This window comes from Sinocyclocheilus grahami, unplaced genomic scaffold (assembly GCF_001515645.1).
Source record: "Sinocyclocheilus grahami isolate Dianchi unplaced genomic scaffold, SAMN03320097.WGS_v1.1 scaffold268.1, whole genome shotgun sequence".
Lineage (NCBI taxonomy): Eukaryota > Metazoa > Chordata > Actinopteri > Cypriniformes > Cyprinidae > Sinocyclocheilus > Sinocyclocheilus grahami.
This window is the reverse complement of record NW_015505447.1, coordinates 667,591-681,903: the sequence shown is the minus strand read 5'-3', so window position 1 is coordinate 681,903 and position 14,313 is coordinate 667,591. Positions and strand designations below refer to the sequence as shown.

The 14,313-nt window shown below is 35.7% G+C and overlaps 2 protein-coding genes across 4 annotated transcripts in view; both read left to right on the top strand.

Annotated features, from left to right (window-relative positions):
• Positions 1-630: 630 nt before the first annotated feature.
• Positions 631-4,305, top strand: LOC107599587 (28S ribosomal protein S21, mitochondrial-like). The gene is made up of 4 exons (XM_016291226.1): positions 631-687; positions 825-831; positions 1,021-1,118; positions 3,565-4,305. The coding sequence occupies exons 3-4, from the start codon at positions 1,036-1,038 to the stop codon at positions 3,743-3,745; spliced, it is 264 nt and encodes an 87-aa protein (XP_016146712.1). The 5' UTR covers positions 631-687; positions 825-831; positions 1,021-1,035; the 3' UTR covers positions 3,746-4,305.
• Positions 4,306-12,698: 8,393 nt separating this feature from the next.
• Positions 12,699-14,313, top strand: part of LOC107599507 (uncharacterized) — an 8,108-nt gene continuing 6,493 nt past the window's right edge. Inside the window, exon 1 of one of the 3 annotated variants that reach the window (XM_016291115.1) lies at positions 12,699-12,961. The gene's annotated coding sequence lies outside the window, so the exon portion shown is untranslated. Of the gene's footprint in view, positions 12,968-14,313 lie in introns of all 3 variants that reach the window. The other 2 variants (XM_016291116.1, XM_016291114.1) reach the window with 2 other exon arrangements.

Here is a 14,313-nt window from a genome sequence, read left to right as displayed (position 1 = left end):
CATGTGTAAACAAAAAACATATTTGAACCATGTGTAAACAAAAATATAACCTAATAAGTTACAATTAAGGCGTATTGAATGTTAAAATGCGTTTTAAGCATAAAGTTAAGTGCTTATCATTACCCATTTTACTCTTAGTAATTTAATAATTTCATAAATTTCATAATTTAAAAGTTTAGTTCAGAAGTATCTAATCGGTATCGATATCGACGATACTGCCTTGAAAAATATCGGTATCGTATCGAAAACAAAATAAGTGGTATCGCCCATCCCTACTGGTTTATAATGGGTTTTAATGTTTTTGTCTCGTCGCTCCGGCCGGACACCGCATCACGGTATGGTGAGGGGCGTAACATTTCCGTCACACGTTTGAGGAATTCGGCCAATCACAATGTACTGGATAGCTGGCCAATCAGAACACACCTCGCTTTTCAGACCGATGAGCTTTGTACAAATCGACGCGTTTCAGAAAGGTGGGGCATAGAGGAGAAACAATAATGTACAGTATGTGGAAAATAATGTGTTTTTTTAAACTTAAACCGCATAAACACATTTCATTACACCATATACACAAAATAATGTTCTTTTTAGCAACATCATGTGACCGCTTTAAATCTTTTTGGCGCCACCTAGAGTTCGAACGCTCACTTCCAGGAACTGGCTGCGCAACGGATCGCATTTCCACCCGTGGACCTTCCGGGAAAGGGTTTGAGTGATAGATGTTTAAGGTGGTTTTAACATTTTCAGAGCTTACAGGACTAGACCACAGGATTTAGTGTTTGAGCATGAGGATCATGATGCTTCTGCCCATCTCGGAGGTTGAGGAGCACAGTGTGGAAGCTGGAGGAGCTGAAGCTTGGGCTCTGATCTTCTGGGGTGGGTGGGGCATTATACAATTTAAAAAATATATATATTTTCCCTTCAGTACAGATTCATCACCCATGTGCGCAACATATACAGTAGGTGGCGGTAATACTCCTAAGGAGTGAATGGCCATTGAACAAAAAGAAGAAGAAGAAGATTGACGGATGAAACATGGCGAGCCACCTTCGCTTCGTCGCTCGGACCGTCATGGTCCAGAACGGTAATGTCGATGCGGCATGTGGCGCGCTGAGCAGGTACTTATGAGCTGTCTGGTGACTTTGATATCTGTGCAGAAATGTCGTTATAAATCCTTTGCTGTGACATTTAGACATTTAGCAGACGCTTTTACCCAAAGCGACTTACAATTGGGGGATACATAAAGCGATTCTTCTTAAAGAGGCAAACAGACACAGGAAGTGCTTGTAATGCCAAGTTCTTAGACATTGTTCAGATAAGTACACGCTAGAAAGAGAAGGAATAGATAAAGAGAGAGATTTTTTTTTTTTGCTAACACATAATGACTTTAATAAAGAACATTAGTATATTATATAATGCTTAACAGACAAGTCATTAGTTAGAAGGTTAATCGTAAGTAAATAAAAATGTGTATGCACTGTAAAGTATAAGTATTTGTTGACCAGTGTTGCCTGTAGTGTTGTTTTAGTGTCCTTTATATACGTTTACAGTTTTTATTAATATTTTGAATAAATCTTTTCATATTTTCAGTTATAATTTTTACATTTAATTTTTAGTTTCATTTAATTTGCTTTGTTATATATATATATATATATATATATATATATATATATATATATATATATACACACACACACAGTGCCAACCACATATTTTACTCATAAGAATTTCTAGGGGTGCCAGTAATTGTTGCCAACCAGGGCTGTACGTTAACTTTTTTTTCACATAGCAGTGGTGAAAGTTGTGTAGCACAGGCCAAAAAGTTGTAGCAAGAGTATAAAACGTCTGTTATCATGTCTGAAAACAAACACAAGTAATGGAGTTCATGACTTAAACAGGCACTGATGTTCCATACAGAGCACAAAAAATACAAACCATCACAAAAATGGTTTTAGACAAACTTTTCTTAATTTGCTAAAAATGGAAGAGTGCAGAAACATAACACCTCTTACACCTTAACAAAATATAAAATAAAAAAAGAATGGCAGACATTTAGGCCAAAGTGAGCAAAGATAAAAAATCTTTGTCATTATTTTATCTTTGCTATTAGAAAATAAGAACAAAGATATACATTAAAAATACACATACTATAGAAATAAAACAAACGGTGCTTTATTTTTCAGGTACAGTATTTAGCAGTAACGTTCAAGAAATTGAATGAACACATATTAAAATAAAACACTGTATACACTAGCCTATATATCATCAATTATACTGACCGATGAGAAGTTCATTAGTCAAGAGCAGTTATTTTTTTTCTGTGTTTTGTTAACATTAAAAGAATAGTTCACCAAAACTGAAAATTCTGTCATCTGTCTTTCAATTCTGTCATAGTGTTTCATTTTTATACCATCATTTACTCAAGTTGTTTTAAACCTGAATTCGTTTATTTCGTCTGTTGAACATAAAAGTTATTTTTGAAGAATGTGGGTACACTTCACGCTATTAAGCGGCTGTGTTATGAACATGCAAAACTGTATCGCACGCTACAGTGGTAAATGTATTCATCGCACAGACCAGTTTTTTCGTAGCATGTGCGACATATATGCCAACATGCATTGGAGAAAAACATTTATTTCATAATAAGATTTTCCCCCCAATTTCAATTTTTTTTACTTCAATGATAGGTTCGAATTTTATGAATTTTTTGAATGAAAGATCAAAAGGATAAAAGATGCAGATTTATTTTCACTGCCACTTTTGCTCATATTTACCAAGTGTGCCAATATTAGTGGTTGGCACTGTGTATATACAGTGGGTACGGAAAGTATTCAGACCCCCTTAAATTTTTCACTCTTTGTTATATTGCAGCCATTTGCTAAAATCATTTAAGTTAATTTTTTTCCTCATTAATGTACACACAGCACCCCATATTGACAGAAAAACACAATGTTTAAAAAAAATGGATAATGAATTGGATGTAATGTAATTTTCTGGCAGGACAATATCCATTAATTTTACGGATTAATAAATTTTCCGTTAACTCTAAAACACAACCCAATGCAGTACAAAATTCAAAATACAGGTAAAACACATGTAAATAAATAAATAAATATGGAAACTTCCTTCAAATTAATGTATACAAGGCAACATTTTTGTGTGCCTTTTTAGCATGATTGTATTGCCAAAATGTTTGCAGCATAACATGAGATCCTATGATAACCAATGTTAAATAATAGTGCAATTAAACAAGTAATATTAACATATTAAATGAAATATCAATAATGCCCAAATAAAGCATGACAATTACATAAAGTAACAGCCCTAGGTAAATTAAACATTATGTAAACAAATGTGTTATTGCAGAAGTTTCTTTAGAGGGTGCAGTTGAGTTGTAGTCTTGTAATCTGGGCTTGCGTTGAACGTATGATCAAAAGTCTTACCTTGGATTTGGTTTGCAAGGCTGCCTTGTTTTCACCATGTAACCAAATAATACAGTATGATATTTCATATTTACAGATATTGTAGTTGTTACATGCTCTTTCTCTCTCTTATTCTCTGCAGAGTGCTGTCTTCTGATGGAATAATTGAATCTGTGAAGCGTAGAAGATACTATGAGAAACCCTGTCGTAAGCGAGAGAGAAAGAGCTACGAGAACTGTAAGAGAATCTACAACAGTGAGATGGCCAGAAAAATATCTTTCGTATCAAAGACACAAAGACAAGATCCATGGCTTGGATGTTAAGATGACAAACTGACTGTTCATGTTGACCCACACATGAGTCGGGCACAGTGATCTGCCTCACAAAATAAAGATCCACTGGAACATTTGACATGTTCACCATCAAAAAATCATTGCAGGACTGTGTTCTGTCTTAACCTTATTTCCATTTTGGATGTTGTGATATTGTTGACTTAACATATTGTCTATAAATTGTTGTATGTTGGTAATAATAAAAAGCGTAAGAACTTTTCCATTATTTACAATAGGTGCATTGTCAAAAAAATATACATTTGTGTTTTATTGGCTGTAAAAAGTATATTTTCTGAACATTTGAAAACTGATAGCAATTAAAATGTGCACATTGAGCAAAGTTTTAAGTAGTAAATTAATTCAAATAAAAGGTAAACATTTTAAAACATGCACAGCAGGAATGAAGTGGGGACAGATTAAGCGTAGTCACACTTTAATCTGATCTTTTCTTCATGCTAACATTTTGAAAATGCAAAAATGGAGTACTTTATCCGGTGCACCTTTTACAAGATACACCTTTTTCCATCAGTGGAAAATGGGCTATATAAATAAAGCTTATTGTTAAATTGAGCAAAAAATATTGTTAAATCAAATTTTAAATGTTCAGTTTCAGTTTTACCTTTTTGACAATTGGCTAGTGACACCACAGCAATAATATTGCATTTGATTAAATACTAAAATATGAGTCCTTTATATCTATAATATTACGTTCTCCATTGTCTCATCTGAATCAGGAGAGAAATATGCACAGATCAAGCACCATTTACAGTACAACTGAAAACAGTTCTATACAAATATGACGGTAGATTTTGATGAGAGAGGACAACAGAAGATGGACATTTTAACTGTAGGGAAACATTATGTGGATTATGGACTCGTATTTTGGCCAGAAGTGATGATTTAATATAATGCCTTGATGGATTTGTTTCTTACAAACATGCAGCTTTTCACTTCACAAGATCTTAATTAATAGACTGGAGTCGTGTGGATTATTGTGATGTTTTCATCAGCTGTATGGACTCTCATTCTGACGGCACCCATTCACTGCAGAGGATCCATTGGCGAGCGAGTGATGAAATGCTAAATTTCTCCAAATCTGTTCCAATGAAGAAACAAACTCCTCTACATCTTGGATGGCCTGAGCCATCAATTTTGGGTGAATTGCCTGCCATCTATAATGTAAAATACCTTATGTCATTATAATTCTTCAGTCTATGGAAATGTTGGCACAATAAGCTGAATTGCGCAGTATATGTTAACTGGAAGGAGCTTTGTAGTTAGTGATCTTTCTCTGAGCTCAAGGTCTGTGTGATCTGTGTAACGGGGGGGGGGGGGGGGGGGGAGGTGGGTCTCTCTCCTGAGGGTCATTCAGTTCAATGTATAGCTGTGGATGAGGCCTCAGCCCTAAGCAGCTGAAGTGGTTTGCTTTCCATTAAGTCATGTTTGCATTTTAGTCTAGCTGGTGAAAATTTAAGACGTGCCACTTCTGCTGCTTCAGTTGCTTTGGGGATACAAACAATGTCATTCACAATAGTTATTTATTCAATACATTGTCTTTATTTAGAGTCAACGTTTGAATTATTTCCTATTTTTAAACATAATCATTGTACCCAAAGTTGTGTTTGTTTTACTGGTAAAATTGTGCATGTTGACCTGTGCACAGAAAAAGATCCCAAGCTGTAAAGTCTGTAAAGACATTCTGCCACAGGTTTCACAACATTCGTTTTATGTATGTAAACTATTCAGGGGGATGGGCTGCTGGGTTAGTGAGTTCACAGCATAGTTGTGGATAGAGCCTCTCCTTCATGCAAAATACTGTAAAATCAACAATGAACAATTGAGTGAAAAGCAAAGTCTTTTACTTACTTTTACTTCTGCAGTAGAACAAATATGCAATTTTTTATTCAAAATTTAATTTAAATAAAAATAAATATATATATATGTTTTTAAGAAAATCTATGATTTCACTGTTAGGACACATTAGGTCAGTGTCAGGATTATTACAAATAACTAAAACAAAAAACTTTTTTGATATTTGAAATAAAATATAATTTATTTGACATTTTATTTCAGAGAGTTGCCAAGTCAACATTTCTCATTTAGTTTGACTTGATGTACTAAAATAAGTAACACCAAAACTGAAATAAAAATGAATAAAAACTATATAGGCATAAAACAAAACAATAAATAAACACACAACAAAATAACACTTTAGTGAACTGATCTGCTACAGATGCTGTGTACATGGCAATAGGGACTTAACGTATCATATCAGAGGCTGGGATTGTCAGATAGATATCCCGTTGTCCTTGGTTTTAGCGCTAATACATGCTGATGCTCATGGTGTGAATGGGGGCAAGCTGATCTTGAGAAAGTAGAGCATGGTTAATGCGTGACCTATATTCTGTTGTGTACATTGACTGTTGATCTACAGGCATAGGCGGAAATCCTGGGCGCTATCTGAGGGTTTCCCCAGGGGGCAACTGCACATTTGCTGAGGGGTATGCAAGATCAGTGTCGGTGCCCCCCTGAATTCTAGTAGCCTCTAACACTTATCTCTTGCAGAAAACTTTCTGCAAGTCAATGACCAAAAGCCCATTACTAGCTTGTGCATGGAAGGGTACAAACTCATCAAAAGTGAAAAAAGTGACAAAGGTTTGAACCCCCTTCCCCCTTTTTATTACCTTAAGGAAAAAAGTGAAAAGTAAAAACAAGAAAGAAAGAAAAAGTGTCTCATAACATCCCCTTTAACTCCTGATGGCAGACCCCAGACAGTAGAACACATTTTTTTATTCCTTTTTATTTTCAAACATATGTAATATTGCTAACTTTTTAGTTAGGTAATTTGAATATATATATATATATATATATATTAAAAAAATTAAAAACATCTGCATTTTTTTTCTTTTCATTTTTACTTAAAGAGATAATTCATGGAAAATTTGTCATGTTAAGTGGAAGATTTCTGCCAAAATTTTACCTGGTAGAAAAACAAATACTATTAAACTGAATGTCATGATTCCCACTATGGCCACTATGGCAGCAGAGGATCCTTTATTGTCTCCTTTACCATTTCCACTCTGTAATATAGTTCTTTTCACATGTTTTGCTAATGGATTTATATTTAGACATTATAAAATCACTATAACATTTAAAAATCTCTTTTTTTGTCAAAGTTCAGCATTGTTTTGTATTGAAGTATGAAGTAGCAAGAATCTTCAACTCATTGAATCTACTTGAATTACACAGATGGCCTATTTTTCATTTACAACGGCAATTTTCAGTGAAAAGTGGCTAGTGGCTCCATCATTGCATAGGCCCACTCATGGATGAGACATGCAGATAACTATAGCCTAGTCAACCTTCACTGAATTTTATATAATCAATGAACTCTGAAAAAGATAACAGTCAATGTTTAACATTCCATTAGTTGTCAAAATGAATTCATTGCAGCACTTTTGTCATACCTAAATCGAGCTCTGTACAAAGGAAAATAATAGAATGTAAGAATGTAAAATGAGTTATTTTATGCATTTAAATATGGTTTCATTTTCTTTTCATTTTCGTTCTTTACAAATGAGCGAAAAATTAGCGCATGTTTTCTAGTTCATTTAACTTCGCTGTGCTCACATTTGGCCTACTTGTGCATTAAATTATTAAAAAAAAAATTACATAGCCTATCATTTTGCGCCCTATTGTGATCTCCAATTGCAGAATCTCAAAATGTCGCCCCCCTATGTGTGGCACCCCTATGCACTGCATACCCCGTTTTTGCCACTAGGTTTCCCCCCTTAAAATTATGATTAAAAACCACGTTGATTACATATATGATTAAATTACCATGTTTTATACTTTAAATAATTGTGTAAGTAGTAAAACAACACAAACGGGGCAAAAATGCGTTTTAAATTTAGAAACATTTTGAGTCTCCCCCTCCCTTGCCTCACAGTGCCTGCTTTCCTCTTGTACATCACCTACACACACACACACATGTCTGGTCAGCTATCCTTGTGGGGACTCTCCATAGGCCTAATGTTTTTTCTACTGTACAAACTGTATTTTCTATTGCCCTACACCAACCCTACCCCTAAACCTACCCCTCACAGGAAACTTTCTGCATTTTTAGATAAATAAAAAAAACTCATTCTGAATTATTTATAAGCCTTTTGAATTACGGGGACACTGAAAATGTCCTCATAAATCACCTTCTCATTGTAATACCTATGTCATACCCATGTTATTATACAAATTTGTGTCCTCATAAACCACATAAACACACACACACACACACACACACACACACACACACACAATGTAATGGTCTGGGTGTTTGTCCCTTTAAGACCTGATTCGGGGTTTCCTCTGCCCCTGCACTCTGTGTATATGCTGGGAAAAACACATTGTACTATCAATCGTATTGTTGCACCTTCCTTTTAAGACTAATAACACTAATACATTCGTTGATGGTGACCTGCATCGTGTGTTTCTTTCTTCCATAACGCACAAAAGGTTACAACTCATGGTACAAAATGCTGAAAAAACACACAGATTTTCACTTCACCTGACGTTAATTGATGGACTGGAGTGGTGTGGATTACTTGTGGATTACTGTGATGTTTTGAGTCTGCTATGTTAGCAATAATAACGTTACCTGCTTGACGGAAAGGGTTGCCAGGTTTTTTTTTTTTACAACAAAATCCGCCCAATTGCTACTCAAAAGTAGCCCAAATAACCGCGTTTATTTTACCGGGGGGGGAGATTTTTACCGCGTTGTGGGTCGCTTCAACCCGCGGCAACGATGATAAAGTAGCCCAATTCTACGCGAAACCCGCGGATTTGGCAACACTGCGACGGTAATGTCTACAGGACACGAGCGCTGTCACGTCGCGGCCACAACAGCTTGAAGTTGTGTAATTTGGCACGTTCTCCCTGCAACACTAATAGTAGTAAGGCTTTCCTCTGTGTATACATATCTTTACAAGTACAATTTTAGCTGGATTAATTGTGTCCCCTTCAAAAATTGCTCTTGAGAAATTATATGTGTATTGTCCCCCCCCCAACTGTTAGACAAAATGTACGCTCCTGCCTACAGTTGGGCAACAACAGTGCTGGAGGAAGTTAAGAGTCGGTGACCTTCAACGACTGACACTGTTTAAAGATTGACCAAGTGTGTTTGTGAATGTGAACTTTCAAAGCATTGTGTGGATGCTATTCAAGAGACATTTCACCCCAAATGAAACGTTTTATTGACAGTATTTTTAGCATTTAGTACTATAGGAATAAACAATCTAACGGTAATTTAGATTTAATATTGGGTGCAGTATTCATCAACTATGAAACATCATCACATTTCTTTATTTCACATACAGTAGTAAGTCTTCAGTACTGACTGCACTTAGGCTACTTGAATATTGTTGTTGGCTCATTATTAGTTAATCTGCCCTGAAAGGCTCATATTTACTCTTGACAGTGTCCTTTTGATCATAACAACCATGAAACAAGCCAAAGCAAATGTATCATTATAGACAATATTGCCTGGTCATTTCGCTGACCACAGGGAGCAGCCTCAGCTCATTTGTTTTGAGTGAAACTGAGCCATAGCATTGGTTGTCCTGAGCTGACCTTCTCTTTTTTTGTCAGATACTATAGTTCTGCTATTAACTGTGTGGATTATGCAATGACTTTCAGGGAGGCCGGATTTTTTTAGAAGGGATTTCTGAATGTAATTTATGGGACACAATCTGATTCATCTCGCGAAATGCTTTTTTATGTGACACCAGTATTGTTTTAGTATCATTGAAATTTCTGCATTTTTAGATAAATAAAAAAAACTCATTCTGAATTATTTATAAGCCTTTTGAATTACGGGGACACTGAAAATGTCCTCATAAATCACCTTCTCATTGTAATACCTATGTCATACCCATGTTATTATACAAATTTGTGTCCTCATAAACCACATAAACACACACACACACACACACACACACACACACACACACAATGTAATGGTCTGGGTGTTTGTCCCTTTAAGACCTGATTCGGGGTCTCCTCTGCCCCTGCACTCATGTGTATATGCTGGGAAAAACACATTGTACTATCTATCGTTTTGTTGCACCTTCCTATAACACTAATACATTCGTTGATGGTGACCTGCATCGTGTGTTTCTTTCTTAACCATAACGCACAAAAGGTTACAACAAGTCCGGTGAGAGAATATTTGTGGAACTCCAGTGATAAGGCTGTCAAGGCTATTTTATTCACTTAAACACCGGATGAAGTGATTACTTTCTCTTTAATACATGATGCCAATGTATTTTTTCGATGAGTCTGCTATGTTAGCAATAATAACGTTACCTGCTTGACGGAAAGGGTTGCCAGGTTTTTTTTTTTTACAACAAAATCCGCCCAATTGCTACTCAAAAGTAGCCCAAATAACCGCGTTTATTTTACCGGGGGGGGAGATTTTTACCGCGTTGTGGGTCGCTTCAACCCGCGGCAACGATGATAAAGTAGCCCAATTCTACGCGAAACCCGCGGATTTGGCAACACTGCGACGGTAATGTCTACAGGACACGAGCGCTGTCACGTCGCGGCCACAACAGCTTGAAGTTGTGTAATTTGGCACGTTCTCCCTGCAACACTAATAGTAGTAAGGCTTTCCTCTGTGTATACATATCTTTACAAGTACTTTTTTTTACAACAAAATCCGCCCAATTGCTACTCAAAAGTAGCCCAAATAACCGCGTTTATTTTACCGGGGGGGGGAGATTTTTACCGCGTTGTGGGTCGCTTCAACCCGCGGCAACGATGATAAAGTAGCCCAATTCTACGCGAAACCCGCGGATTTGGCAACACTGCGACGGTAATGTCTACAGGACACGAGCGCCGTCACGTCGCGGCCACAACAGCTTGAAGTTGTGTAATTTGGCACGTTCTCCCTGCAACACTAATAGTAGTAAGGCTTTCCTCTGTGTATACATATCTTTTCAAGTACAATTTTAGCTGGATTAATTGTGTCCCCTTCAAAAATTGCTCTTGAGAAATTATATGTGTATTGTCCCCCCCCCAACTGTTAGACAAAATGTACGCTCCTGCCTACAGTTGGGCAACAACAGTGCTGGAGGAAGTTAAGAGTCGGTGACCTTCAACGACTGACACTGTTTAAAGATTGACCAAGTGTGTTTGTGAATGTGAACTTTCAAAGCATTGTGTGGATGCTATTCAAGAGACATTTCACCCCAAATGAAACGTTTTATTGACAGTATTTTTAGCATTTAGTACTATAGGAATAAACAATCTAACGGTAATTTAGATTTAATATTGGGTGCAGTATTCATCAACTATGAAACATCATCACATTTCTTTATTTCACATACAGTAGTAAGTCTTCAGTACTGACTGCACTTAGGCTACTTGAATATTGTTGTTGGCTCATTATTAGTTAATCTGCCCTGAAAGGCTCATATTTACTCTTGACAGTGTCCTTTTGATCATAACAACCATGAAACAAGCCAAAGCAAATGTATCATTATAGACAATATTGCCTGGTCATTTCGCTGACCACAGGGAGCAGCCTCAGCTCATTTGTTTTGAGTGAAACTGAGCCATAGCATTGGTTGTCCTGAGCTGACCTTCTCTTTTTTTGTCAGATACTATAGTTCTGCTATTAACTGTGTGGATTATGCAATGACTTTCAGGAAGGCCGGATTTTTTTAGAAGGGATTTCTGAATGTAATTTATGGGACACAATCTGATTCATCTCGCAAAATGCTTTTTTATGTGACACCAGTATTGTTTTAGTATCATTGAAATGCTCTTATAGTTTTTTTTTTATTAGTTATAGTTTATTATTTTTACATTTTGAATTAGTTTTTATTTTTCTATTTTCTATTTTAATTTTGTTTTGTTTAGTGTTTTTTTTGCTTTTGGTTTTTTAAAATTAATTTTCAATTCATGTTTAGTTTTAGTTATTTTAGTTGATTATATTTAGCTGAAATTAATTACATTTATAGATTTTGTATATTTTATTTTATTCCAGTTACCATTTATTTTGAGGCCGGATTTTTTTAGAAGGGATTTCTGAATGTAATTTATGGGACACAATCTGATTCATCTCGCGAAATGCTTTTTTATGTGACACCAGTATTGTTTTAGTATCATTGAAATGCTCTTATAGTTTTTTTTTATTAGTTATAGTTTATTATTTTTACATTTTGAATTAGTTTTTATTTTTCTATTTTCTATTTTAATTTTGTTTTGTTTAGTGTTTTTTTTGCTTTTGTTTTTTTTTAATTAATTTTCAATTCATGTTTAGTTTTAGTTATTTTAGTTGATTATATTTAGCTGAAATTAATTACATTTATAGATTTTGTATATTTTATTTTATTCCAGTTACCATTTATTTTATTTCAAGTCACATTATTATTATTATTATTTTAATGGTTTTAGTTTTAAAATAATTTTAGTTAAAATAGCCGTGTGACACCTCTGGAACAGTAAGGCTAAATATCAATATCATATTCTAAATAGAATTTTTCATAAAGATGCACTACTCTTTAATACATTTCTGATAAGCTAGTTTATAATAAATTGATAAATTATGACAGTACTTAAGAGCAGCATACTGTTGCTGTGGTTACTTCTAAAATAATTTGATTCTCATCTGAAATATAGCACTGAAAATAAATGTATTATGTTCCAAACAAACTGTCGGGTAAAAACTCTATCTAATGTGGAGCAGTAAGTATCATCTGATTCTGTTAAATGTGTTCCAGTGCGTAGACCTGCCATCTGCCTCTACACACGAGTGCCACGTGCGAAGATGGGGGTGTACAAATAGATGAAACCGACCAATCACGGCTCAGATTCTCAGGGATTGGATTTACTTTCCGTCCAATCAGCCACTGGATTCTCATCTGTCAGCCAATGGGAGCGTAGTCTGCGATGGCTTTTATCCAGCACGTGTAGAAATGCACATGTTGTCCCTCGCTGTAAAGTGACGTTGGTGGAGAAGTGAAGAGGAGAGGAGTCTAAATATTCTCTCAGGACAATAGTGCGTACGACCAAAACCTCGGCACACAATCTTAATTAAGCAATAACGTGTATGAAACTAGTTTTAGACGTACTAACAGCACGTCAGGTTGTGTCAGTGGCGCTGGACAGCAGGTTGTTGTGGTACCGACCCAGAAACGAACCACCATTAAGGTAAGGGTATGTTTTATATTTAAAAATGATTAAAGATGATCTGTTATACTCCAGAAATGCTTCACGTGTTGATCATCGCGCTTGATGTGTGTTTACATCATGTGGAGCTGAATGATCCCTTTGTTTTTTTCTTCAGTCTGCTATTAAATATCAACCCCATGATGTCAAAATTACGATTACAATTGATTTACAAAGTAGGAAATTAAGTTATTACAATCCGATACTATTGAATGTGTGGAGTTCATCAGTATCGCTTTGTGTTTTGTGTTTGTTGTCAATGTGTTTTTTTTAAAATCACTTTTTAGTTATTTTTCAATTTTATGTAAAGAGAGAATATTCATTACTGTTTACTGGTTTAACAGCTGACATGATTACATTTATGGATGATTATGCAGCACAGCACACATGGAACAAGACCTTAGTGAACACAACATAAAATAATAATGCTCTTTAAACGCTTAAAGGGGTCATATGATGTTGCTAAAAAGAAAATTATTTGGTGTAATTTATCACTTTTTAGTTATTTTTCAATTTTATGTAAAGAATATTCATTACTGTTTACTGGTTTAACAGCTGACATGATTACATTTATGGATGATTATGCAGCACAGCACACATGGAACAAGACCTTAGTGAACACAACATAAAATAATGATGCTCTTTAAACGCTTAAAGGGGTCATATGATGTTGCTAAAAAGAAAATTATTTGGTGTAATGAAACGTGTTTATGCGGTTTAAGGTAAAAAAAAAACATTATTTTCCACATACTGTACATTATTGTTTCTCCTCTATGCGCGCCTTTCTGAAACGTGTCAATTTTTACAAAGCTCATCGGTCTGAAAAGCGAGGTGTGTTCTGATTGGCCAGCTATCCAGTGCGTTGTGATTGGCCGAATACCTCAAACGTGTGACGGAAATGTTACGCCCCTCACCATACTGTGATGCCCTGTCCCAGCGAAGAGACAAAACCCATTATAAACAAGGCATTTGTTGCATCCAGTGGGGACATAGTTATGGATTATAATGACTTATACTGTCTTTTTAGGCGTTGTGTTGCATCACGCTGCGTAAACATAAAACCATGTCTGCGTTTGTGATCGGAGAAACTACAAATGCTACTCTACACTGCTCAAAACTCGCGTTTGAATCATCAGTGGCAAATCCTTTAAATATGAAAACGTACTTACAGTCTGTGAGTCAGAACAGCCGGCATTGTAGTCTACTCTCCCAGGATCAGGAAACAGTCTTCCATAAAATGCGCTGGACACATCTGAGTATTTGAGTTGAACTGTTCTGGAACAGTATTGTACATTTACAACACCCGTCCCACCCGACACACAGCTTCTTCAGTC